At 42.5% G+C, this 25763-nt stretch overlaps 2 protein-coding genes across 3 annotated transcripts in view; one reads left to right on the forward strand and one right to left on the reverse strand.

Annotated features, from left to right (window-relative positions):
* Positions 1–22692, reverse strand: part of ggt1a (gamma-glutamyltransferase 1a) — a 51462-nt gene extending 28770 nt beyond the window's left edge. For both annotated transcript variants that reach the window (XM_047380884.1, XM_047380883.1), the window contains exon 1: positions 20376–22692. The gene's annotated coding sequence lies outside the window, so the exon portion shown is untranslated. The remainder of the gene's footprint in view (positions 1–20375) is intronic.
* On the forward strand, positions 718–22697 carry lrrc75ba (leucine rich repeat containing 75Ba). Its single transcript, XM_047380885.1, has 4 exons — positions 718–1338; positions 9642–9770; positions 11748–11860; positions 19547–22697. Exons 1-4 carry the CDS (start codon positions 1057–1059, stop codon positions 20139–20141), a joined length of 1119 nt encoding a protein of 372 aa, XP_047236841.1. The 5' UTR covers positions 718–1056; the 3' UTR covers positions 20142–22697.
* The last annotated feature ends 3066 nt before the right edge of the window (positions 22698–25763 follow it).

Raw genomic sequence — 25763 nt, forward strand, 5'->3', positions numbered from 1 at the left:
ACAAATAATTTAAATGGGGCTTTTAACTTAAAGCTTACAAATACCCTTAAAAGTAAAAGCAAGCATATTTTACTGGTTAGATTCATGCAAAAGTAGGTTAAAAAAGGGCTTATATTTTTCAAAACAAAATTCTTGCTTTTTCATACACCAGTTATAACAAAGGCATGTGCCAGAGTTGTAATATTCTAAAGACCAAAACTGATGCATGCCTATTCTCACCAATTGAAAGGCACCATAAAATATTTTTTGGGAATTTTTCTTATTTATTCAGTTAGTTGTTTGCTGTTGCTGTTGTTATTGTTTTTTTTTTTTTGTTTGTTTGTTTGTTTTGTTTTGTTTTTACCTTTGGATCCTTCATTGCATGCCGTTTTATCTTCTTTTTTCTACATTCTGCTTTCAATTTGTCAGGATAGCATCCAGAATCTCCTGAAATTCTGCTCAGGCTTCTGGTTTTGCTATGCCACCTCAAGATCATTGGTGTCCTACCCCTCAAAAAACTTTGTGGAAGGGCCCCTGGGTCGGATATAAAACTTCATCCAGGATCTGAACATACACAAAGTAAAGTGAAACCTTTGCCCGCTGCTGCTTGTTTTTTCTTGGCTTAATGACTTGAATACTGACAGCTTTGTTAGTTTTTTGTTTTTTGTTTTTTTTTGCTGTTGAGCAGTACTGGGGGGATTTAAAGCTTGGGAGCAGAGATGCTCAGCAGGCAGCACACGTTGTGATTGGTCAGACGGGTCCACGTTACACAAACCTAAACAGCAGCAGCCAGAGCTCCTCATCATCCGAGGCATCACACGTACCGCACGTAGCCAAGAAAACAAAACTGGGCCGGATGCGTGAACCAGTGTTTGGATTCATTTATTTTGTGAAGCTCTTCACCGGATAATCAGTCTACTAACAGCCAAGCTCATCAACGCAGCTCTAGATAGCTCGGCACTGTTTACCACGTCCAACGAGGAGAGTCGGAACCGGGGCTGGTCATGTGTTTGTCCTTCTGGTAACAGTGTCGCAGCTGCATCCCAAAACGCGCCCGCACAACGACCTCCGCTCGCCATGGGTTCCAGACTGAGCAGACAGAGCAGCCTGGACAACGAGAATTTCTCCAAAAAGCGACGCAGGCTGCAGGACAGCGCCGGAGAGGGCGACAGGAGCGGCCGGGGCGGCGGGGACTTTCTGTTTGCTCTGATGCTGAAATCAGACAAGCTGCCCGGGATGCTGCGCAGGGCCAACCACAGCCCCTACATGAGGCGGGTGGCGTGGATCAATGAGATCCAGAAACTGCTCAGGGAGCGCAGGATCGAGCAGGCGACCGATGTGCTCAAATTACTGAGGAAGGTAAGGAGAGAGTCGTACACAGGGGACGAGAAGGTCAAAGGGCAAGTCTTAGTCTGCTATGATGCCTATTCCATCATAAATCATTTTCCAATTACAGAGTAACGGATGATGAGCCCTTTGTGGGGATGCGGATTGTTGTTTACTTGTGTGCATGCCAGGGGCGCCTCCAGAAACCTTTTAAAGGGGTCGCCAGATGTGGGCCACTTATCTGGGGTGGCAGGTTTTCAGGAATATTATCATTATGCTGCTGTCATACTAGGGGTAGGAATGGATAATGGACATTCAAATCTGACATGCTTTGAAAGACCAAAAAATGACAGGTTCATTAATCAATTAATATGTTTGTTTGGCAACTCACCAGAGATTGTTCTCTCCTTTCCTAAATGATTATAAAAATGTATATCATGCACATACCATTTACCAGTGTCAAGATACACCAATATCTTAAAAAGTTTAAATACCCATAAAATGCTCCGTTGTACCATTCCTATGGTCTAAAACCCTTTTAAAGAGACATCAGAGGGATGCCAGAGTGACCAGAGTTTTCTCTGATTATATGGAACATAGAATAAGGCATCTTTGTCATTCAACCACCTGTTGATGTGAGCTGCGGGCCAGATGGCTGAAATGATGTTGCTACATTTCACCAGAGTTTTCTCAGGCTGAATGGCACATAGAGCTCCCCCTCCACAAACTGTCGATGTGCTCAGCTGGTCAGCTGGATGAAAGACCTATTCGGCAGTTTGGAAACATTTTCAATTACAAAAAACATTGACAGTCATGATGTGGAAATTCAATGAGAACCACCTACCTGTCTGACTTCGGTAATACTGTGTTTAAACTTAAGTTATCAAACCTCAAGAGGCATGTTGGTAAGGCAGTAGACTGCAGGCTGGTCACCCGAAGAAACAGCTAGCCAAATAGCCAGCGTCATATACTTCCACTGTTACTCCATAAACAGCAGAATATCTGAGAATATCCTACCAAAAATGTAGGATATTCTGCACTTCAAGCAAGGTTATAATATTACCAAGTTTAGCAGGTGTTTTTTGTACAGTCATATTCAATAAATTAGAATATGTGCTTCAATGACGATTGTTTGTCAGATTAAGAGTATTTTTTGAAAATAACCTTTAAGCAGCTATAAAACATATCTTTCAAGAAGCCCACGTTTCTGTAATAAAAAAGTTTTTTTTATTGGTCTTAGGTAGTATTCTAATCTTAAATGTCGTATTTCATTAGCCGTAAGCAGAAAATCCTCATAATTAACAAAAATAAAAGTTTGAAAACATTGGGCTGTGTGCAGTTAATCTATATTATCCGTTTCATTTAGTGAGCTAAGTTACTGGAATAAATAAACTTTTCAACAATAGTCTAATTTAATGAATGGGTATGTATATATCTATCTTAAAGTTCGTTCGTCGTCTTCCGCTTATCCAGGACCGGGTCGCGGGGGCAGCAGACTCAGCAGAGACGCCCAGACGTCCCTCTCTCCAGACACCTCCTCCAGCTCCTCCAGGGGGAGCCCAAGGCGTTCCCAGGCCAGCCGAGAGACATAGTCCCTCCAGCGTGTCCTGGGCCTCCTCCCGGTGGGACGTGCCTGGAACACCTCCCGAGGAAGGCGTCCAGGAGGCATCCGGTATAGATGCCCGAGCCACCTCAACTGGCTCCTCTCGATGTGGAGGAGCAGCGGCTCTACTCCGAGCTCCTCCCGGATGGCCGAGCTCCTCACCCTATCTCTAAGGGAGTGCCCGGCCACCCTACGGAGGAAGCTCATTTCAGCCGCTTGTATCCGTGATCTCGTTCTTTCGGTCATGACCCAAAGTTCATGGCCATAGGTGAGGGTAGGAACGTAGACCGACCAGTAAATTGAGAGCTTTGCTTTTCGGCTCAGCTTTCTCTTCACCACAATGGACCGGCACAGCGCCCCCATTACTGTGGAAGCCGCACCGATCCGTCTGTCGATCTCCCGCTCCATTCTTCCCTCACTCGTGAACAAGACCCCGAGATACTTAAACTCCTCCACTTGAGGCAGGAACTCCCCTCCAACCTGAAGAGGACAAGCCACCCTTTTCCGGTCATGATTTTCCGGAGTACCATGGCCTCGGACTTGGAGGAGCTGATCCTCATCCCAGCCGCTTCACACTCGGCTGCGAACCGCCACAGCGCATGCTGTAGGTCTTGGCTAGAGGGGGCCAGCAGGACCACGTCATCCGCAAAAAGAAGAGACGAAAACCACTGGTCCCCAAACCAGACCCCCTCCGGTCCTTGGCTGCGTCTAGAAATCCTGTCCATAAAAGTTATGAACAGGACCGGCGACAAAGGGCAGCCCTGCCGGGTGTCCAACATGCACTGGAAACAGGTCCGACTTAGTGCCGGCAATGCGGACCAAACTCCTGCTCCGCTCGTACAGGGACCGGATGGCCCCTAATAAAGGGCCCCCGATTCCATACTCCTGGAGCACCCCTCACAGGGCATCACGAGGGACACAGTCGAATGCCTTCTCCAGGTCCACAAAACACATGTGAACCGGTTGGGCAAACTCCCATGAACCCTCGAGCACCCTGTAGAGGGTATAGAGCTGGTCCAGTGTTCCACGGCTGGGACGAAAACCACACTGTTCCTCCTGAAGCCGAGGTTCGACTATCGGTTGGACTCTCCTCTCCAATACCCTGGCGTAGGCCTTACCAGGGAGGCTGAGGAGTGTGATCCCCCTGTAGTTGGAACACACCCTCCGGTCCCCCTTCTTATAAAGGGGGACCACCACCCCAGTCTGCCAGTCCAGAGGCACTGTCCCCGACCGCCACGCAATGTTGAAGAGGCGTGTCAACCATGACAGCCCTACAACATCCAGACACTTGAGGTACTCAGGGCGGATCTCATCCACCCCCGAAGCCTTGCCACCGCGGAGCTTTTTAACCACCTTGGTGACTTCAGCCTGGGTGATGAAAGAGTCCAACCCCGAGTCCCCAGCCTCTGTTTCCACCACGGAATGCGTGATGGCAGGATTGAGGAGATCCTCGAAGTACTCCTTCCACCGCCCGATAATGTCCTCAGTCGAGGTCAGCAGTCTCCTGCCCCCACTATAAACAGTGTTGCCAAAGCACTGCTTCCCCCTCCTGAGGCGCCGGACGGTTTGCCAGAATCGCTTCGAGGCCAACCGGTAGTCCTTCTCCATGGCCTCACCGAACTCTTCCCAGGCCCGCGTTTTTGCCTCTGCCACAGCCCGGGCCGCAGCACGCTTGGCCTCACGGTACCCGTCATCCGCCTCAGGAGTCCCACAAGCCAACCACAGCCGATAGGACTCCTTCTTCAGCTTAACAGCATCCCTTACTGCCGGTGTCCACCACCGGGTTCTGGGATTGCCGCCACGACAGGCACCGCAGACCTTACGGCCGCAGCTATGGGCAGCAGCATCGACAATAGATGCAGAGAACATGGTCCACTCGGACTCTATGTCTCCAACATCCCCCGGGATCTGGTCGAAGCTCTCCCGGAGGTGGGAGTTGAATACATCCCTGGCCGAGGGCTCCACCAGGCGTTCCCAGCAGACCCTCACTATGCGTTTGGGCCTGCCAAGTCTGTCTGGCTTTCTCCTCCTCCAGCGGATCCAACTCACCACCAGGTGATGATCAGTGGACAGCTCAGCCCCTCTCTTCACCCGAGTGTCCAAAACATGCAGCCGAAGGTCTGATGATACGACAACAAAGTCGATCATCGACCTCCTGCCTAGGGTGTCCTGGTGCCAAGTGCACTGATGGACACCCTTATGTTTGAACATGGTGTTCGTTATGGACAATCCGTGACTAGCACAGAAGTCCAATAACAAAACACCACTCGGATTCAGATCGGGGAGGCCATTCCTCCCAATCACGCCTCTCCAGGTGTCACTGTCGTTCCCCACGTGGGCGTTGAAGTCCCCCAGCAGAATAATGGAGTCCCCGGGAGGGGCACTATCCAGCACCCCCGACAGGGATGCCAAGAAGGCAGGGTACACTATCTTAAAGTGTAATGATCAATAAGCTGATCAGCAGTGGGAATATATTCGAGTTTCTTTCAGTTGTAAATAAAAGCTATTAGAGCATATTTTCTATTTCTATTTCAAATGTTTGCACAAATACCATGATGATCTCTTACGGTCCTGTGCCTAATACATATAGGCCATCCCTGGGGATGGACTCCTGTGCCTGGTCCCTCTAACCTTTGACCCAAACTCAGCTTACCCCCTCTTTGCGTGTGGTTTCGCCCCTCACTCTGTTTCCCCCTGGAGCATTTGTTTGTATGGAAAGTAGGCCACTCTCAGAGCAGGGTACCTGTGACACACTGTTACTTGTGACTCACCGCGGTTAAATGTGCTGTGTGTTGACATACCTTCGTTTGCTCTTCTATAGGCAGACTCTTATCTCTCCTCAGGCTGTTCTAATGCTCCCATTACAGCTACATGCTCTCTTTATCACTTCCCCACATTTAATGGCTATCTCTCTCCGCTGCAACAATTTAAGCCCTGCATCTCTGTTTACCTCTAACGAAAAACTAATTCTTCTTTAAAGGTTATATTTACTCTTACTTCAAGGAAGAAGGTCACAGAAATAAAAAAAAAAACACTGAGTGCTGTTATTTGTTCTGTAAGTTCCAGTTTGTTATTTCTTTCATGGTGCCTTGCAAAAGTACTCCCCCTTATTTTATAAAGTAACAATTATAAACTTCCATCTTCCCATAATCAGTTTCCCTGTTTTGGCTGTCAAAAAAATATCCCCACAGCATGATGCAGCCAGCACCACATGGATCACTGCAGCTCCTCCAAAGTTACCATGGGCATCTGCTTCTCTGTTAAATGCTCTCCTGTCTGGCCAGTCAATTCAGGTGGATGACCATGTCTTGGCAAGTTATGAAGTAGGGATGGGCAATTATGTTTTCATATTATTATTATTATTGTGATTTAAAGTGATAAGAATTCAACTGAACTTATAGTTTTTGCAACCCCCACTGTGGGCAGGGGCAGATATACGCTACCAGTCAGAACTTTGGACACACCTTCTCATTCAATGGCATTTCTTTATTGTTATTACTTCCATCAATGTAGATCCATACTGAAGACATAAAAACTATGAGGCAAAACTAAATAGAATTATGTACCCACCCCCCTTTTCTTAGATTAATCCAAGAGGTAGTAATAAATTCCCAGAGGTAGTAATAAAAATAAAAACATTAAATTAGAAGGTCTGTCCAAACTCATGGCTGATGGTGTATTTCCAGAAGGATCCATTTTTAAATAATTCTTGTCATCTGTTTTATCATAATAAATGGCACACAATATCATAATGAAATTAAAAGTCTATATTGCCTGGCTTTTAGTTTGCAGCAAGCCTTTCTCTTTTTCTCTCTCTATTTTCTGATGATGGATTGAGCAGAGCTCTGTGAGATCTCCAAAGCTTGGGATATTGTTTTAGAGCTTAATACTGCCTTAAACAACTTCATCCCTGACCTGATCTGCTGTGCTCCTTGGTTTTCATGATTCTGTTTGTTCACTAATGGTCTCCGACTAACCTCTGAGGCCTTTGTGGAGCTTGGCTTCAACAGATTTTATTTAGGAATCTCAGATAAAAAAGGGAAATGCATATTCTGATTTTATTTTGAAAGAAAAAATGTATCCTTTTCTCTTTTACAACCACACACTGTATGCAAACCAATAAAATGCATCTTATCTAAACATAACTCTGCTGTTTTGAAATATTTTCCTTACATTTGATGTTAATTCCTGAAGCAGCTGCATATTCCAAGTATTTTACTTGTGACATAGAATAAGCAGCATCCAGTGACACTGATTAAACCCTAACAGATCTTAAATTAGAGATTTCGTTTTAAAGGTTTTTCTCACCTGGTGTAACATGTTGCATTAAAATGTAAGTAGGTGCATCCAGATCTAGCAGCGTCTTTGGTCTTTGGGGATCTCATTTGTGTGGGTCTGTGTTTTTGCCACCTGATCCTGTGTATAATCATAGGATGGGAAGAAGAGAAACTGGCTGGCCTAATGCAACATATGGGACACACATGCAGGCTCGTTTTCAGGATGTGTTCTTTATTTATTTTTCATTAAGCTTTACACTATCCTGTTTAGCACTGCACAACAGTAGGTTTCTGAAAGATTATGCTCTCACAGGTGTGTGCTGTCACACTGAGCTCGGCTTTAGAAAGGAACAAAAATCTGAGTCCTGCTTGCAGATGCTGCTTTGCAGATGACAACTGATTGTATCCAAAACACGGATAGACGGGGAGATATTTTTATACCTTTCCTCTCAGACAGGCAGCAGCTTCTTCTTCGCTTTGGATTCAGTCTATGTTTACTGTTGCCCTTTTTAAGAAGGGGGAGCCAGCCGCCCACTCCGACTGTCTGGTATAATCCACGCTGAATGTGTTGGGCAGAAAATCCATGCAGATGCTTTTGTGCATGTGTGTTTGCGTAGGTGTGTGCTCACTATATGGAATGTCTCAAAGGCTTTCTTCTCTCATTAAAATTGTATGAGCTGCACAGGTGCTTGTCATTTGCTTCATTAGGACCCTGCAGCTTGGACATGTTGATGGGTGCTAATTGTACAGTTCAGCGCACACAGCTGCACTGCTGCTGCAATAAAAAGTACGTCTGACAGTTCTAAGGAACTTTTTAGAATGTTTTAGAAGCTTGGAATAAACCAAGGCAATAATAGATTGTATGTATGGACATTATAATGTGCTTCTGCATTTTGGAGATTGTTTGCTGACGTTTTGGATGATAAACATTGTGGAGAGCAAGAAATCAGAAAAAAGTATCTCATTTGTGAAAACATCCATGTCTTTTAATTATTTTATTTTAATTTAGTTTTTTATTATTTTTTTAAACTCTTCTTTTTTCACAAGGGGAATGATTATACAAAATACAATTTCATTGATTTCAAACAACAACGACTTGGGTGAACATGGTGAATTTATTGTGGATTTTCTCTAATTCACAGGGTCATAATTATGCATACAAGCTCATATAAACACATATACACACCCCATTAATTTTTGAATAGATGTCCCTTTGCATTTGCACCTTATCCACACACACACACAACCATCGGCTAGCTTCTGGTATAATTCTGGCTAAATATCTGATTGCTCTTTTTATCTGAAATGGTCAAAGTAATTTAAATTGGTAGCCACATGATCCTCAGACCTAGCTTTTAAGCGTGCTCCATTAATTTCAAGATTGAGCTTGGGACCATTCCGGGAGACGAAACAGTATCCCTTCCAAAACCAGTTTAGATGTGTGTTTGTGGTTATTATCCTGTTGGAAAACCCAATTGTGCAAACTTTTTAATCATCTAGACTTGAGTTGAAGTTGAAGAATTTGGAGATATTCCACTACCTTCAGTATTCCAGCCATTTTGTACAATGCAGCAGTACACCTGGCAGCATGATATTACCACCACCATGTTTTGCAGGTGTTCTCTTTTTTGTAAGTCCCTGCTGATGTTAAACAGTGACACTGATGTTTCTGTATCTTCCAGTTTATAACAGGCTTGAGTCTTTGTGGTTCTTGGGCTGTTTTTGAGCATCCTAATGAATTTGCTGTCATCTGGGCTAATAGTTACGGTCAGTGGTTAAAACTAGGACAGAACTGTTACGTTCTAAGAGGGCAAGGATCACAAACACAAATCAAAACTGCCTTATGAATAATTACACCGGGCTAACATTAAGATTCTGGAATGGCCCCAAATCTCAACCCAATTAGAAACTTAGGAAATATACTTTAAAGCCAGGTTGATGCCCAGAAACCATCTGTTTTAAAGTACCATTTTGAGGCTCCTCTGCAGCTTGCTAAGAGACATTTATCCAAATATTAATGGGAGTGTATCTATACATTTGAGCTAGGGTGTAGAATTTTGAAATTGTGTGAAGAAAATGTGCATTAATTTCATTGGGGATTTTTAAAAATCCATCCTGGAAAAAGAATCATTAAAATTCATAATTTGAAACTCCAGATTACTGTGAATGTTAACTTATGAGCACCACTGTATTTGGGAAACATTCCCAGTGACTTGCTGCCCCAGATTTCACTGTCCACTGTAGATGAAAAACTCATGTCTCTTTTAATGAATATTTAAAGGAAAACACTCTTTTTATCTCTCCATTTGGAGTCACAATGCCCCGACACAGAAGGCTCCTATTTCCCTGCTCATGTACTCAGGCCAAGTGTAGGGGTATTAGTCATGACCTGTTTTTGTCCGGTCACATTTTTGTTGTTGTGTTTCTCATTTTTCTTTTCTTGTCTCCTTTGATAGGACCTGGGTTTGGAGGGCACTTCACTGAATGACATCTTGTACAAAAATGCCGCTTTCCTCAACCTAGTGGACCCAATCTCACACGAACTGCTGCTCAGCTTGGCTCGAGAGATGCAGTGTCCTAAGAAGGTCCGTAAGTCCCTGTGTGCTGTCACACTGGCAAAATATTCACAAAAACTAATCATTAAATCATTTTGCAAATTAATCTTTTCTCCAAAGAAAAACAAATCATCTGTTCTTAAGTTAAAGAACAATATGATGTGAAGATGTTTTTTCTGCAGACAGATTTTACATTTCTTTCAAGGTTCTGGAAACAGAAGCAGCTGCTCACTGTGAACCAAGGATTACTCTCTTTGATGCATTTTTCATACCCAAAAATAGAGTGATCCGTTAACATAGGCAAAGTTGAAAGCATCACACCAAAGGAATAAAATGAATCTCACAGTTAATAATTTTGAAAATACAACATTTAATTTGAGTACATTTATTCAGTGATGAAAAATATCCCTGTTGGCTATATTTATACAAGCCCCATTTTAACAGCAGGGCAGCACTTAGTCTTCTCGTGTAATATTTCACAAGGTTGGAGCATACAGAGAGAGGGATCTTTGACCCGATCTTTGAACAGTCTCTCTCTAGATCATCCTAGGTCCTCTCTCACGCTCTGCTCCCTTCAGGTCACCTCACAGGTTTTCTCTAACATTCAGGTCTGGGGTCTGAGATGGCCATTGATGAAGGTTGTTTTTGTGTCTGCTTAACCATTTCTGTACTGGTTATGCCATATGTTTTGGATCATTATTCACAGGTAGAGTCCACCACATTTGTATTCACGATGTCCTGGTATTAAAAAAGGAGAATAATGCCAATAAATCAATTGTTCCTAATGGGAACAATTGAACAAACGGGTCTTAAAGAAGAAAAAGTCCTTCCTTAAACAGTAACTGTCTCGACTCACATCCAGTATCATACAACAGCACAAAACAATACATGAATTTAATAAATTCACCAAAAATTAAAAACACTCATGAATTAAAATTAGATGTGGTTGTGTGAGAAAAAGCTATTTCAATGCAATGTACGCAGGTTTCCAGAGCCTTTAAAAGAGAAACAGGCCCACAACATCATAGTTCCTTCACCATACCTGCATACCATGAGCCTGAATTTCCAATTAACCATCCTTTGTCTCATACCAACCCACCTAGAGTGTTTGTTGCTGAAAGCTCGCTGTCTCATCGGACCAAAAGATCTTGGTTCAAGGGTTAGCGTTCAGCAAAAATACATCATGTTTACAATTATGATAGTAGTACAGGAAAGGCTGATTTCTAACATCCCTCCCAAACAACCAGTTGGCATATAGATAGTGTCTAATGGTTGTTATGGAGACTCGGTGACCCCAATATGTCGTGCCGTGCTGCACTTCTCCAACAGTGACAGAAAGTCATGTATTATTTATTCAAATTTCCTAGAAACTCTGATCAACCTTAAAAAGTAAAATATGAATAAAATATGTTTATGTTAGGTTTATTTTAAATGTACCGATTAATGGGTCAATGATTTTGTTAAAAACTATTATTTCTTGACATGGGATTTTATTTTCCTGACTAAATAACTGCCCTGATAGTAAATGTAGTATTTTTCAAAAGTTTTCAGCGTGAGATTATGCTACTCCAATAAAAGATTAATTGTTTTTGAAATGTCTTTGTTTTACCAGGTGTACTTATAAATGAGGCCACAAGTATTTCCATCACTGATATTAACCTAAATTCCCCAGCTTGTACCCATAGCTGTGTTTAATTTCTCTTCCTCTGTGTGCTTCCTGTGTTTTTCTCCCCTTATGCGCCCTGCATGTGATTAGATTTTCTTGATCCATTGAGGCTGTTAAATTGGGTTTTGTTCTGCACTCGCTCAAGGCATCAAGGATAACACTGGATCTTTTTCCCTTCTTGTTTCCTCATGTGAAAGGCAATGCATGATGACAAGTTTTTGGAAATGAGGGGATGTTTTGCATTGATAGCTTTATGGATTAGACTGCTAAGATTGTTTTTCCTCTCACTGAAAGCCTTTCCTTCATATTCTCCTTTTTTATTCTGCTTTCTCCTTTTACAGGATGCGAACCCAATAAAGTCTTCTGATAAGATTTGTAGACAGCTGATCTACCATCTGACCCCGCACTCAAAGTGGCTGAGGCAGAGCATGTCCAGGCGGAAATCCCAGGCCTGGTAAGCCCTTGTGTCCAGACAGTCTGTAACTAATCTGCAGCTCTGCACAGCAGAGAGCAGCGTTCAGCAGTGGGTCAGCTTGACAGGAGGGTCATGGTGTCCACAGCTGTGACTGATATCTCTTCAAATCTGTCCTTCTGTTCACTCTAATCTGAGTTATTTCAAATTTTTTATTTTCATTTAACACCAAACTGCATCAGCAAGTGAATGCAAAATTAGCTTTTCAAAAATAAGGTTCCTAATCCCTCCACAAACCAGTTCATGAACAAAAAACTTTAACAGTTCTTTTAAATTGCTGTTTAGACACTAAAACTAGGCATTCATATTGTAAAAAAGGAGACAATGTGAGCTTTGTGATATCAGATAGGTTCATTATGAGTTAGTTGAGCATCAACAGGATCAAAGATTAATCCGACATCCACGGCGTCTTTGAGACTGTACATACATTAGATGGCAACTATTATTTAGCTGACAGCTGTTTTTCACTTAGTCATGTTGGTAGCTTCATAAATCTCCAAAGGGATGGGCTGACACTCACAGACACAGCAGCAGCAACATGAATTGTTAACACCGAAATCCTCCCTAAAACAGAATACTAACAGATGAGATGCTGGGCTGGAGGTCTGACAGCTTTACCTGCTGCTGCATTGGACAGCAAACATCTGTCAGAGCTACAGACATGAGACAGTGCCAGCCTACAGCTCACTGTTTCCCTAACTCCTCTCTGAGTAAGTGTATTGCATCTCTATTTATTATTACAGGGAAAACTGGAAGAAATTATGTATTCAGTCCCTTGCAAGTCTTCATACCCGTTTTTCACATTATAATCACAAAGTTCATTGTATGTTATGTGATTATAAACTCTGAAGTAGACCAAATATAGATAGTTTGACATTTTATTTTACAAATATAAATCTAAAAAAAGCAGTATCCATCAGTATTCAGCCCACTTTGCTCTAATACTCCTTAGAAAGCCATTAGTTGGGGAAAAAAAAGGCATAAGAAGTCCTTTTTAAAGTTTACCAGTCTTAAAGAACTCTGGTCAGATGACACCAAAACTAAACTCAGTGGTCTACATGTAAAACATAATGTCTGGCCTGAAACTAACATTGCACATCAACTTGAACACACTATTGCCACTGTGAAGCATGGTGAAGGCAGCATCATGCTGTGGGGATGCTTTTCTTGACAGGGACTAAAAAGCCAGTCAGAGTTGATGGGAAATGGATGGTGCTAATTTGAGGACAATTGTGGAATAAAAAGGCTGCAAAAGAGTTGAGAATGGTGCGGAGCTTCACCTTCCAGGAGGACCATGATCCTAAACATACAGATAGAACTACAATGAAGAGGTTTAGATTAGATCCATGTATGAGAATGGCTCTGTCAAACTTGGGTTCTCCAAACTGTTGATTCAGGGGAGCTGAATATGAGTGCACACCACAATTTTCTGATTTAATTTGTAAAAACACAACTATGCGCTACTCTGTGTTGGTGACTCACTGAAAGTCCTGTTAAACATAAACGGTTGTGGTTGTAATGTAACAAAATGTTCAAAATGTTCAAGAAGTACAAAAAGATGAGAAAAGTGCTGCCATCTTTATTCTCAGAAGGAATGAATTAGAGCAACTTGGCTTCAGTTCCGGGTCGTGGCTCTAATGAATCTTATTCTCACGCTATTTGATTAATCGAAAAAATAAAAATCTGAACTCCTTCTTAAATAAACTAATTACACAGATTAACAGGATTATTGAGATCCTTATGTTAATTTGGTGTATTTGGAGCTAATGCTGGATAATGACAGGATGAACCATCCACCAGCATCACAAAGGACTGAGCTGCTTGTCTTTCCTCAGCGTACAGAGAGAAACTTCACAGGGCTGGGACTGCTTATGGCAATTTGCCTGCAGCTTTTCACAGCACGATGTTGAAGTGATTTAAAGATTCTCCGCCAAAAATAAAGATTTGACCTGCTTTCCTTTGTGATTTAATAAATAGTTATTTATTTGGTACATATACGTACACATCTGGGTGCTTAGAGGACAGGTCTACCATGATATTAACACTATATCACCTCCTTATTTGTTAAATCATCTTTATGCAGAAAGAAAGTATTTTTGAAAATGCCTTAGAGGTATTTATCCCCTCTGAACCTTTTTCACATTTTGTCACATTGCAATAAAAATCTTCAATGTATTTTGGGGAATTTTATGTGCCAGACTAAGACAAAGGAGCAGGGATACTTGTGTCTGTCTGTCTGTCTGTCTGTCTGTCTGTAAATATAATTTTTATCTGCTCAATAAAGTACTTAGCAGACAATATGTTAACAGAATAAACAATGTAGTCTGTGTTTTGTAGAAAAGGGATCTGTAAATCAGTGTATGTCTGAAACATAAAAAGGGTCCTGCACGTTTGCCTTGTTGAAAGTAATGGTTCGGTTTAACAAATATTTTGGATAGGGAGGGTTTAGAATTTTTAAACCAGACAACCACAGTCTTCTTGTCATTAAGGTTTAGAAACTTTAACCTCATCCAGATTTTAATTTCAGTTAGACAGTTTCATGAGGGTGTCAGTGCCTTACCGATGCTTAGTTTTGCTAGCCTGAATGTCATCGGCATCACAATGAAAAGGTATGTTATGCTTCCAGTGATAACATGTACAGAACAAACAGTAATTGTCCCAATATGGACCCATTGTGAACCCCAAAATGGAAAGGGGCTGCTGAAGAATGAACCACTAGCTCCATTCTTTGAAATCCCCTTGCTGTATTTAGCCAAGTTTAATTAATGACTTAGACTTTACTGTATTAGGTCCCTGAAGGGCAATTCATTTTCAGCGAGTACTAGTAACAACCATCACACAATCAGACAAGGTATTACACAGACAATTGAAAAGACAGGAGAATAAGAGGCAACTCATAAAAGTTAAAAAGAGATCTATCCAAAGCATACATTTATAAAAAACATATGAACTAGAGCTCAATCTAAAACTATAGTTTTATATTAGCCCATCCAATAGGGAGCAGTGGGCTGCCATTCTGCAGTGCCTGGGGAGCATTTAGGGGCTAGGGGTCTTGCTCAGGGACCCAGAGTGGCAGGCTGTGGGATTTGAACCAGGGTACTTGTGGCCTCTCCAGGACACAAATGCCCTGCTCTCTAACCACTAGGCCACCACTCCCCCAAAAGCTCCACAATTGCTGGGGGTCGACCAGCAAAAAATAGACTGTTAGCATTACTTTGACCTTCCATTCCCACTCGCAATTTACTGATGGCTTCAACTTCATGTTGTACATTAAGAAAATCTGACTCTGACTTAGAGATATTCCTGCAAGCATCACATTTCACAAACCCAACCTTGTGTGTCCTATTATGAACAGAAACAGCAGGACATAAACTAAAAAGTGATACTGAAAGAAAGAACAGAAGGTAGAGCAGGTAAGAGTGTGCTGAAGTCATGCAGAATGAACTTGATACATGAGAGAAATGAAACAAATGATGCTTTGCTAAAATCATAAGCTTCCACTGTTATTTCTCTGCTTCAGGAATCAGATTTTCTTGAGAAAATATCAGAGACAGACTTTTAAATCCCTGCCTAGGCCGAAGCTGTGCAGTCCTGGTCCCTCTTGGCAGATGTTCTGCAAGCTTTAGATTTTCCCTGTTTGAGCACACCTGGTTCAAATAAACGGGACTTTCACATGCTCGTGTCAGACGACATGCTAAGGAGCTAGGAGACATTTTTAATAACTTGTGTGGAAGCAGAGACAACTAAAACATGCAGGACCCCTCCCCCACAAAGAAGTGATTTAGATACATTACATCTTATTAAAAAACACAAATTTTTTGAAAGGCACGCTACATATCACAGAAAGTTCCACAAAAATGTACTCTTAAAGGACTGATCCGTAAAAGAGATTTTAAAAGGAATCATCCGATATAGAAAAAAAAACATTGAAATAATCTGCTGCTTGAGACCACCTGACAGGAGTACAGGAACGTCTGGCCGTTTGAAAGGTGTAAAGGAATGATGCCTACCTCAAAACTTTAGTAAAGACTTGCAATGGAGCAACGACAAAATGGTGCAAATAATGCAAATCCAGAATCTGCTTCATCAGCTTTATTTGCCAAGATTGTGTGCACAAGCAGTGAATTTCACTTGGGTTTCACAAGTTCACAGCATACACATCTTAAGTATTAATTCAGTAAATAAACTTAAAAAGTGGGTGACAACTCTGCTGTTAAAGTCTAAAGAATTTGTGTCGAGGATGTGTGGGTCTGCAGAGATGTTAACTGCCCTTTTCCTAACCCTAGACCTGTATATGTCGTGGATGGAGTGCAGGTAAGCCCAGTGCTTTAAGTGGAAAAAAATAAGTGTCAGTACTCCCCTTAATGTCATATATAGAACAGAAACATGGTTAATATTTTTTTAGATCTATCTATTAATCTAAAGCTCAATATTTCTATTGTACTCTGGCCACTGGTCATCTTGTCTTACGTTTTTGTTGACTTCACTTTTGGCGGCAGAATCAACAGCAACATTTGTGCAGCATCAAGTTCCCCGATGAATGCGCACGCGCTAACGCTAGCTTGCCGAGTCAGCCTTCCTTTTTCATGTGTAGAGCCAGAGGACTGTTCGAGAGTGCTACAGCTGTCGTCCATCTCTGCTCCAGTTTGTGTCCTCTTTGAGCCCTTTTGAAGCCAGGTCAACATGATCTGTTTTCCTCCGCTTCTCCTCTCCTCTCATCTCCTCTCCTCTCCGAACCGAAACAGACACACACCTACATCCACTTGAATGAACAGCAAACATAGTGTGGCAAAAAATAGGCTACAAGCTGTAAACTGTGAAGAGGTCAAAAAAGGGCTTCCGGTAAGTGCCGTGTGCCGTAAAAAAGTAACTGTACAATAAGGGGTGAAACTTAAAATGGCCGGTACTGCGTAACAGTGCATAACGGCCCACTTAAAGTACTGGGTTAGCCCTGATTATTCATCCAGAGTTCAGCTGAGGGGAATAAAGGAACACTTGGAAAATTGGATCTTATAGAACCTGTTTCAGTATGAACTTATACTTAAACCAGTAGCTTCAAGAAACAATTCCAACATTTCAATGATTCACTGCAGCAGTTTGAATTGAGCTCAGCTGCATTATTTTGAACCTCCTGATTTATAGACTGATCATCCACTAGAGGCTCACACTGTGTTCTCATACAAAAACTTTCAAAATGTAAATTTTATTGACTGTTTTTACAGACATCTGTTACTAGACTGTGATGTTAAACAACACTAAACCACAGCGATTTTACTGCCTTCTTCTTAGCTGCTTTCTTGCTCAGACTCAGCCTTGCACTCAAAGTTCTCCAGGCTTTAAAAATAGAACAAAAACAACCAATCCTCCCTGGTTTTAGAGTCAGCTAAGAATGGGCCGGTTTCTGATCTGATAACCTTGAGTAAAAATGCCACAGTTTCATTGTATATAAACATAAACAAACCAAAAACGAAATCACATAACATGACGAAATTTATACAACACATGACAGATACCGGTAACCAGCCAATAGTGTCACCCATTTTCTGGTCTCAGATGCATCTGACAGACTGATGATGGGGGTTTCTGGACAGATCATCTCAGACAATCATTTCTTTTCTTCCTGGGTGCAAAAAGACAAGTCTGTCTGAAGTTTGTGCCAAGCCATTAACACCTAAGGAGAAACCTTTTTCCACGGCTGTTAGGGTTTTTACACCTCTGTCACATGAAAAGCTACAAGGGCCAAATCAAGACACTGTAAAAGATACAGCCAACCTAACAAATATCTCACCATGGACGCCCAGTTAGACTTCTTTTTAACTGGACTTTATAGGCAGGTTTTCTAAGTTTTTTCCTTTTTTTTCCTCCATCTTTGTAAACCTATCTGCTCTTACTGATGCGACAGGGAAAATGCTGCTGAGTGTATGACTATTTTCAACGTGACCAAAAAAACACCTCAAAGCATCAGAAGTGACAGGTACTGCTGAGGATGACACGATAAGTCACCAGGCAGTGGAGGAGGCTTTAATTCACACTGACAACACACCAGAATTACAGCCTACTTTAGGAAGGGCTCAAGTTCAGTACACCGCATCCTCCTTGGTGGGTGGAGACGGGCTCCGGCAAATGGAACAGACTGAGAACAAAGAGCCAAGCGGGGTGGAGTTATAAATAATGTATATCATTTTATCTGCAATGTAAATCAATAACCCTTGTATTACTCTTCTGTTGGAAGGGGTTTGAAGAACATTCTGAGTCTGCAGCAACCCGGATTGACAGCAGACCGTCCAAACATACTTCTCACAAAATAGATAAAGCTCTGTCCTTAGCCAGAGTTCCTACCCAGGCTGAAATATATGGAGTTTTCTAGCATTTCCCAGGTCTGACTATGCATGGGAAAAGAAAAATAATTGTATTTCCTGCCACATGTTCCATCCATTTATCCACCCAAACACCCACCCATCCATTCATTCATCAACCCACACATCCATTCATCCAGCCATCCATCCATCCACCCATCCATCCATCCATCCATCCATCCACCCTTCCATCCATCCATCCACATATCCATCCATCCACCCATCCATCCACCCATCCATCCATCCATCCATCCATCCATCCATCCACCCACCCATCCATCCATCCACCCATCCACACATCCATCCACCCACCCACCCACCCATCCACACATCCATCCACCCATCCATCCACCCATCCATCTATCCATCCATCCATCCATCCATCCACACATCCATCCATCCACACATCCATCCATTTATCCAGCCATCCATCCATCCATCCACCCACCCATCCATCCACCCATCTTCCATCCATCCATCCATCCATCCACACATCCATCCACACATCCATCCATCCATCCATCCATTTATCCAGCCATCCACCCATCCATCCACCCATCCACACATTCATCCATCCATCCATCCATTTATCCAGCCATCCACCCATCCATCCATCCATCAATATTGTCCAATTGTAACTGTTACAGATGAAACGAGGGGTATTTTAGAATCACAAAGTCTCCATAACTGGGAATGTAAGATAGTGGAAAATCATGCCATTGTGATTATATTGTAGAATAGTGCGATAATGATATTAGTTTAGATAATTCCACATTTCCCTTCTGTTATTATGATGCTTCCAATGCTCACAGTTGCCATTAACATCACTTGTGCCACTTCTGGGCACCTACCACATTAAGACTCCATCCAACTGGTTAAATGTATAACAGGCTTACAGAGTATACTGTTTTCCACACAGTCCCTTGCTCTATAAGTTATTAAAGCCTTTTGTACACATCTCTACCAGGTGTGCCAATAATTGTATTTGTTGCTGTATGTACCATCTTTAATCCACTAATGCAATTCTTTACATATGATCTGAAGTGTTAGTCAATCATTTTTCGAGCATGTACAGAAGTTATCTTTAAAATACAAAGACATTTCCCAAAAACGTAGTACTTAGCACATTTTTTAAACATTTTGAAAGTAAATCTTTGTCTAAGTCATTAGAACTTTGTTTTAGTTTTTACCAGATTTAATTAAGAACCAATATCTCCATCTTAAATATCAAATACTTTTTTTGAACAAAAATTTTAATTGCATTACTATATTCTAAGACTTTAAGGGTTATTTTTTCTACTTCTCTCTACAGTCTCAAAACAACTCTACAGAGAAAGCTGTCCAGCGACAGTGTGGACCTGTCTGGAATCCCCCTGTCCACTCGTGATGTCCGACAAGTGGCCTTTTACCTCCAGAACAACAGAGACAGTGTGGTAGCTGTTGACATCAGCTTCACCGAGCTCACCGACGACAACCTGAGGCTGCTGCTGCCTCTTCTCGCCTCGCTGCCCAAACTCAGCGCCCTAGCTCTCAACGGTAACCGCCTCACCTTGTCCATCATCAAAGATCTCACTGAAATGCTCAAAGACCCCAAGACGTTCACCAGCCTGGCTTGGATCGACCTGGGCAACAATGTGGACATTTTTACCATGCCTCAGCCACTGCTGGTGGCGCTGCGCCGGCGCTGCAGCCTGAAGAGCAGCCTGCCGACCATCTATGAGTACACAGAGGGTCAGCCCTACTCGTACCACCTGGAGACCTCCATCGAGGAGCCCAGCCACTACGAGGAGGAGGAGGAAATAGAGGAGGATGAGGAAGATATGGGGGATAGATTTGAGTTGGAGCCATGGGGTTTGGGGGATAAACAGCTCTCTAAACATTATACCCTTCACTACTGTGAGAGGTGATGGACCATTTCCTGTCAGAAGAGCTTTCAGCTGTGGCTGAAATGATGTCCCACAGCACTCTGATACTTCCTTCACCCTCTTGCCCTCACACTGAGAGACTAGTCACCCTTTAACGGCGATAAGGGAGACCAGTGCCCACATTGTGAACTAATGCCACAACACAGCTACTAAGCAAATCTGAAATAACCCACACAAGATGGAGAAAAAAAATGACAGCCTGGACGGCAGACTTACTGTGTTGGTGGATGGTGCTCTTGGGACAAAGGTGCGGTTTCATTGGAGGGTGGCTGGAAGAGTCCAGGAACCAGTTCTCTCTCTCTTTCTACCCTTTATCCACGCTTATCGCTACATCTCCCTTTCTGTTGGGAGCCAATCCCCAGGAGACTTGAATCAGTTAGTTGGATGAAGGAGCAGCATTCCGGTGCAGGTGGGCACCCTGAGTGAAGTTTGGAAACTGTCGGCCCCCGTGGGTGGGTTCTCTACCACGACCGAGACTCTCTCTGTCAGGCAGGGCCTAACTCCACATTCTGTGTTCTCTGTTAATCTCTTAACAAAAGCTATGACACAAGTTCAACAACCTATACAACCAGTGAGCCGTCACGTGACACTGGCAAAACTGCTCGGTCAACTTTTTGCATCCCCCCCCCCCAGCGTCCACTTGTGAAAGCCCATGTTCAGATGGAAATGGGAACACACACCAAAACAGATGTTGAAGGGGTGTCTGGTAGTTTTTGTAATTACCAAAAAGCTGATATCACTGAGCTCTTTAGGGTCATAGCCACAGTATTTCAAAACATTTATGACTCTTAAAGCCTAATGGCGTCAGAGCAGGGGCCAAACGGCTCTTCCTACTGCCGTGTGTCTCCACAAGTCACGTCCTTACCACTTACTGTTGCTGTATATCAGTGGCCCTGTGTTGTGAGGCACCTTCTTGACTGTTATCTATCAATTCCAGTCTTTCTGCAGTAGCATAACATGATCCCTTAAGCTGACCAGAGCGCTGCAACGCACTTTAAGGCTCTATTATTTTATAGTTACACTTTCTCCATAGCACATACTCTGTGCACATTGTTCATACCGGGATATTTGCAAAGCAGAAGCTGAAAGTATCCCATATTCAGCTACATGCTGATGGTTGTTAGCTTACAACACAGATGTTCAAAGAAGAGAGATAACCTAAAGGTCATACACTTTGGAACACTTAATGCAAGAATTTCCATCACAGTTGTTAGAGAGATCGTTAAAAAACACAAGCTCACCAGATATATAATAAATGTTCAATAAAGGTTGTTTGTGTATTTGTGTCAGTAAACTGTCTAAATGCCGTTGTTTTATGTTGTTTTGTCTCTTGTCTGATTTAGCAATTGTATTTAATGACTAGGAACAATTAAACTGAGCCCAAAGAAGTACTGCTGTTGGACTGAACAGATGACAGAAAGGAACATGTGTTATGGGATTACGCAATAAAACAGAAAGTTGCTCAGTAACTTTTTTCCAAAGCAGAGGATATTTAAATCCTCCCAGACTAAACTTGTTTCCTCTTGGTTTATACAGCGCCTTGTAAAAGTGTGAATATCCCTTGACCTTTTTGTCCCTTTACACCCACAAACGTTATTTTATTTTGCTTACTTGTGTGTCAGACCATCAGAAACTTGGCAAGAACATGATTCTCAATGATTCTACAAATAAAATGTGAAAGGTGGGATGTGCTCGAGTTTATGTATGTGTCTCTACCAGCTTTGTTTATCTAAAGACTGGGACATTTGTCCATTGGAAGGAGAGTGTCTGTGAACATAAATTTTCAACTTTCCTCACAGATTCTGACATGGATTTAAGTCTGGACTTCTACCAAGCCATTTTACTACATGAAAATGCTTAGATATGAACCATTCCATTGTTGCTCTGGCTATGTATTTAGGGTGGCTGCTGGAAGTAGAATCTCTGCACCACTCTGAAGTCTGTTTTTCAGCCTCTAACAGCTTTTCTTGCATGATTGCCCTGTAGCTAAATACACTCTCCCTTCAAATATGACCAGCCTTCCTTTCCCTTCTGAAGAAAACCAATCCCACATCATGATACTGCCACTACCATGTTACGTGAGAACGATGTGTTCAGGGTGATGTTTAGTGTTAGATTTCCACCATAAACTCTGTGTTACATGGGTTAGGCCACTTTTTGTCTCACCTGTATGGATCACCTTCAACGTGTTTGCTGTGTTCCCCACATGGCTTGTAGAGAACTGGCAGCTAACTACAAATGCATATCACACTTTTCAGATTTTCAGTTGTCATAAAAACTGAAAACCATAGATAATTTTCCTTACACTTACAAGTTATGGGCTGCTTTACTATGGTCTGTCATCTAAAATCCCAAAAAGATGCAATAGAATTTGTGGCTGTAACATTATGCAAAAAGGTTCAAGGTATATGAATATTTTCGCTAGGCACTGCAGCTTATATTCATGTGTCAGTGTCTCAATGTTTTCCTTGTTGTGGTCCGTGTTTAAATGTCTTATGCCGCTAAATGACTGCCAATAAAAAAACCTGTCCAAACTGAGAAGCGACTAGTGTCTTGTTGTTTTTCCTGGTTTTGTAAAAACAATTTACAGAGCTGTTTTACCAGCTGGGTCACAGTGAGAACATGCAGCTGGTCATAGAAGCAAGCAGCTGATTAATTTATGCAATTTAGACTGTATTTAGGGCAGTAAAAGGAGCTAGATGTGGGCCATGCTGTTTGGGACTAGTAGCTTGAAAGCTGTGCATATTTGTGATCCAGTAGCGCAAGTTTGCATGCTATCAGGGAAACGCCTGAGCTGCAGCCGTTTGCTGGGGAAGTGCACAGTGATCGCTCCATGAGGCCCTGTCCGTGATCCTCTCACGGCAACCTTTTGTTCATGTTGCCAGACATGGTAATGTGGCATTTGCAACAGGTAGCTCCTATAAGGTCAGGGCACAGTGTGACTGTCACAACCTCCCTGAAATCCATATATAGTGTGACAAGGGAATGCGGGCCATCCCAAGAAATCACCAGGTTTGTATTATTTGACCTTTGCATGATTGGTTTGTTTCTGTGTTCCCAATAAAATATCAATTTCCTTAATGCTACTGTTACCAGAGTGTGGAGTAGACCTTTAAGCTGACACAGATAGTGTCACAGATTCACACAGGAAACGTGTCTGTTTATCAATGGATGTCCAAACTGCATTGAACGTTCTCATGTTGCTCAAATTCAGATTATAATCTAAGACCCCTTGTCTTACATAGTGTTTAAATGTCATAATGACCAGCTTCCATCATGTACTGCAAGTCTTGTTTTACAACAAAGCTTTGACTATACTTAATGCTCTCTAGCAGAGGTTACAGTCTAAAGCTTCTTTTTTAACAAAACATACAGTGTTTATCCATTGTTTTTCTAAACTTGCATACTCAATGTTTGAGGGACAAACCCTATGCAGAAACAAACAGGATCAACAACCATGTACTCACAAACACACCTATGGCCAGTGTAGGGAGACCAATCCAACCAATATGCATTTTTTTGGACTGTTGGATGAAACTATAGTACCCAGAGAGAACCCAGGCATGCACAGGGAAAACATGCAAACTCCTTGCCAATAGGCCTCTGGCAATGTGTGAAGCTCAGCGTGTGTCTGTGTGTGTGATTTGGTGTACTAATATGATTTTCAATACACACCGATGATACCCATGCATCGTGTGTAAGCTTTGGGAATAATACAGTTATCCACATTTTCACTTCTCTACAGCTATTAGCTGAAAACCTGACTTTTTTTCGAGGATTGGTTTGCCTGTTTCATAGAAACATGACTTACACTTCATCTGCTGCAGATAGTTTTTAGCCTTGGCACATTCTTTTCAGTCAATTACATGTACATAATACTTGCAAGAAAGCAATATTTCATAATAAAATTACAAAAACAATCTTTTATTGCAACAAATATAGGAAATTCAATAAAATGTAGAGTACAACTAAAAGAAGGAATTGCAAACAACATTTAAAATAAGGTATTTCAACATAATTGACCTGTCATGTATTCATGAACCCTGTTTACATGTTGTTAGAGTTAAAAAGCTGATAATTACAGATCAGTGCAAAATAAGACACAAGGTGAACCAAGTAAGTAAGGTCCCCTCCTGCCTCAAACGATCCACCATCAACCCGGTGCCCAAGAAACCCACCATCGTAGGATTAAATGACTACAGGCCTGTAGCCCTGACGTCTGTGATCATGAAGTCCTTTGAGCGGCTGGTGTTGAAGCACCTGAAAGACATCACAGGCCCCCTGCTGGACCCCCTGCAGTTTGCTTACCGAGCAAACAGGTCGGCAGATGATGCTGTTAACTTAGGTCTACACTTCATCCTGCAACACCTCGACCACCCAGGGACTTACGCCAGGATCCTGTTTGTAGACTTCAGCTCGGCCTTCAACACCATCATACCAGACATCCTCCACCAGTAGCTCACCCAGCTCAATGTCCCAGCTTCCACCTGTCAGTGGATCAACAGCTTCCTGACGGACTGACAGCAGCAGGTGAGACTGGGGAATATCTTCTCCCGATCCAGATCAATAAGTACTGGTGCCCCCCAGGGGTGTGTTCTATCCCCACTCCTCTTCTCTCTGTACACAAATGACTGCACCTCATCAGACTCGTCCGTGAAACTCCTTAAGTTTGCAGACGACACCACTGTCATTGGACTGATCCAGGACGGTGATGAGTCTGCATACAGACAGCAGGTGGATCGGCTGGTACACGGGTGCGGTCAGAACTACCTTGAACTGAACCCACTCAAGACTGTGGAAATGGCGGTGGACTTTCGGAGAACACCACCCCCATACACCCCCTCACCATCCTCAACAACACTGTATCGGCCGTGGACCACTTCAGGTTCTTAGTAACCACCATCTCTGAGGACCTGAGATGGTCTTCACACATAGACACTGTTCGAAAGAAGGCCCAGCAGAGACTGTACTTTCTGAGGCAACTAAAGAAGTTCAACCTTCCACAGGAACTGTTGGTCATCTTCTACATTGCCATCATTCAGTCTGTCCTGTCTTCATCCATCTCAGTGTGGTTTGGCTCATCCACAAAACAGTACAGGTCCAGACTGCAACGAATAATCAGGACTGCAGAGAGAATAATCAGGGCTGACCTTCCCTCCATCCAGGACTTGTACAGGTCTAGGGTCAGGAAAAGAGCTGCTAAAATCTCTGCAGACCCCACACACCCTGCACATAAACTGTTCAGAGCTTTACTTTCAGGCCGCCGTTACAGAGCACTGTTCGCTAAAACCAGCCGCCACAGAGACAGTTTCTTCCCCCAGGCTGTTTCTCTGATGAACATTCAATATAGTACAAAACAACAGCATACAGATGTTTCAAATTCACCTTTTTTGTTAGATATGTGTATATTGTACATTGTAAATTGTAAATTTGTATATTCTGTAATGCAAAAACAGAACAAAAGAGCAAAGTGTACCGGAGTCAAATTCCTTGTTGAATGCACAAACTTGGCAATAAAGCTGATTCTGATTCTGATTCTGTTTATTATTGATTAGTTTAATAACACATTCATGTATACACTTCCAGAAGCTTTATGTATACACC

The sequence above is a fragment of the Girardinichthys multiradiatus genome, chromosome 12 (genome assembly GCF_021462225.1).
Source record: "Girardinichthys multiradiatus isolate DD_20200921_A chromosome 12, DD_fGirMul_XY1, whole genome shotgun sequence".
Lineage (NCBI taxonomy): Eukaryota > Metazoa > Chordata > Actinopteri > Cyprinodontiformes > Goodeidae > Girardinichthys > Girardinichthys multiradiatus.

Excerpts from the sequence above, each read along its gene's own strand:
- lrrc75ba (XM_047380885.1), top strand. The coding sequence starts at position 1,057 with ATGGGTTCCAGACTGAGCAGACAGAGCAGCCTGGACAACGAGAATTTC. Across the intron at positions 9,771-11,747 it reads AGATGCAGTGTCCTAAGAAG|GATGCGAACCCAATAAAGTC; the intron begins GTCCGTAAGTCC and ends CTCCTTTTACAG. Across the intron at positions 11,861-19,546 it reads AGGCGGAAATCCCAGGCCTG|TCTCAAAACAACTCTACAGA; the intron begins GTAAGCCCTTGT and ends TTCTCTCTACAG.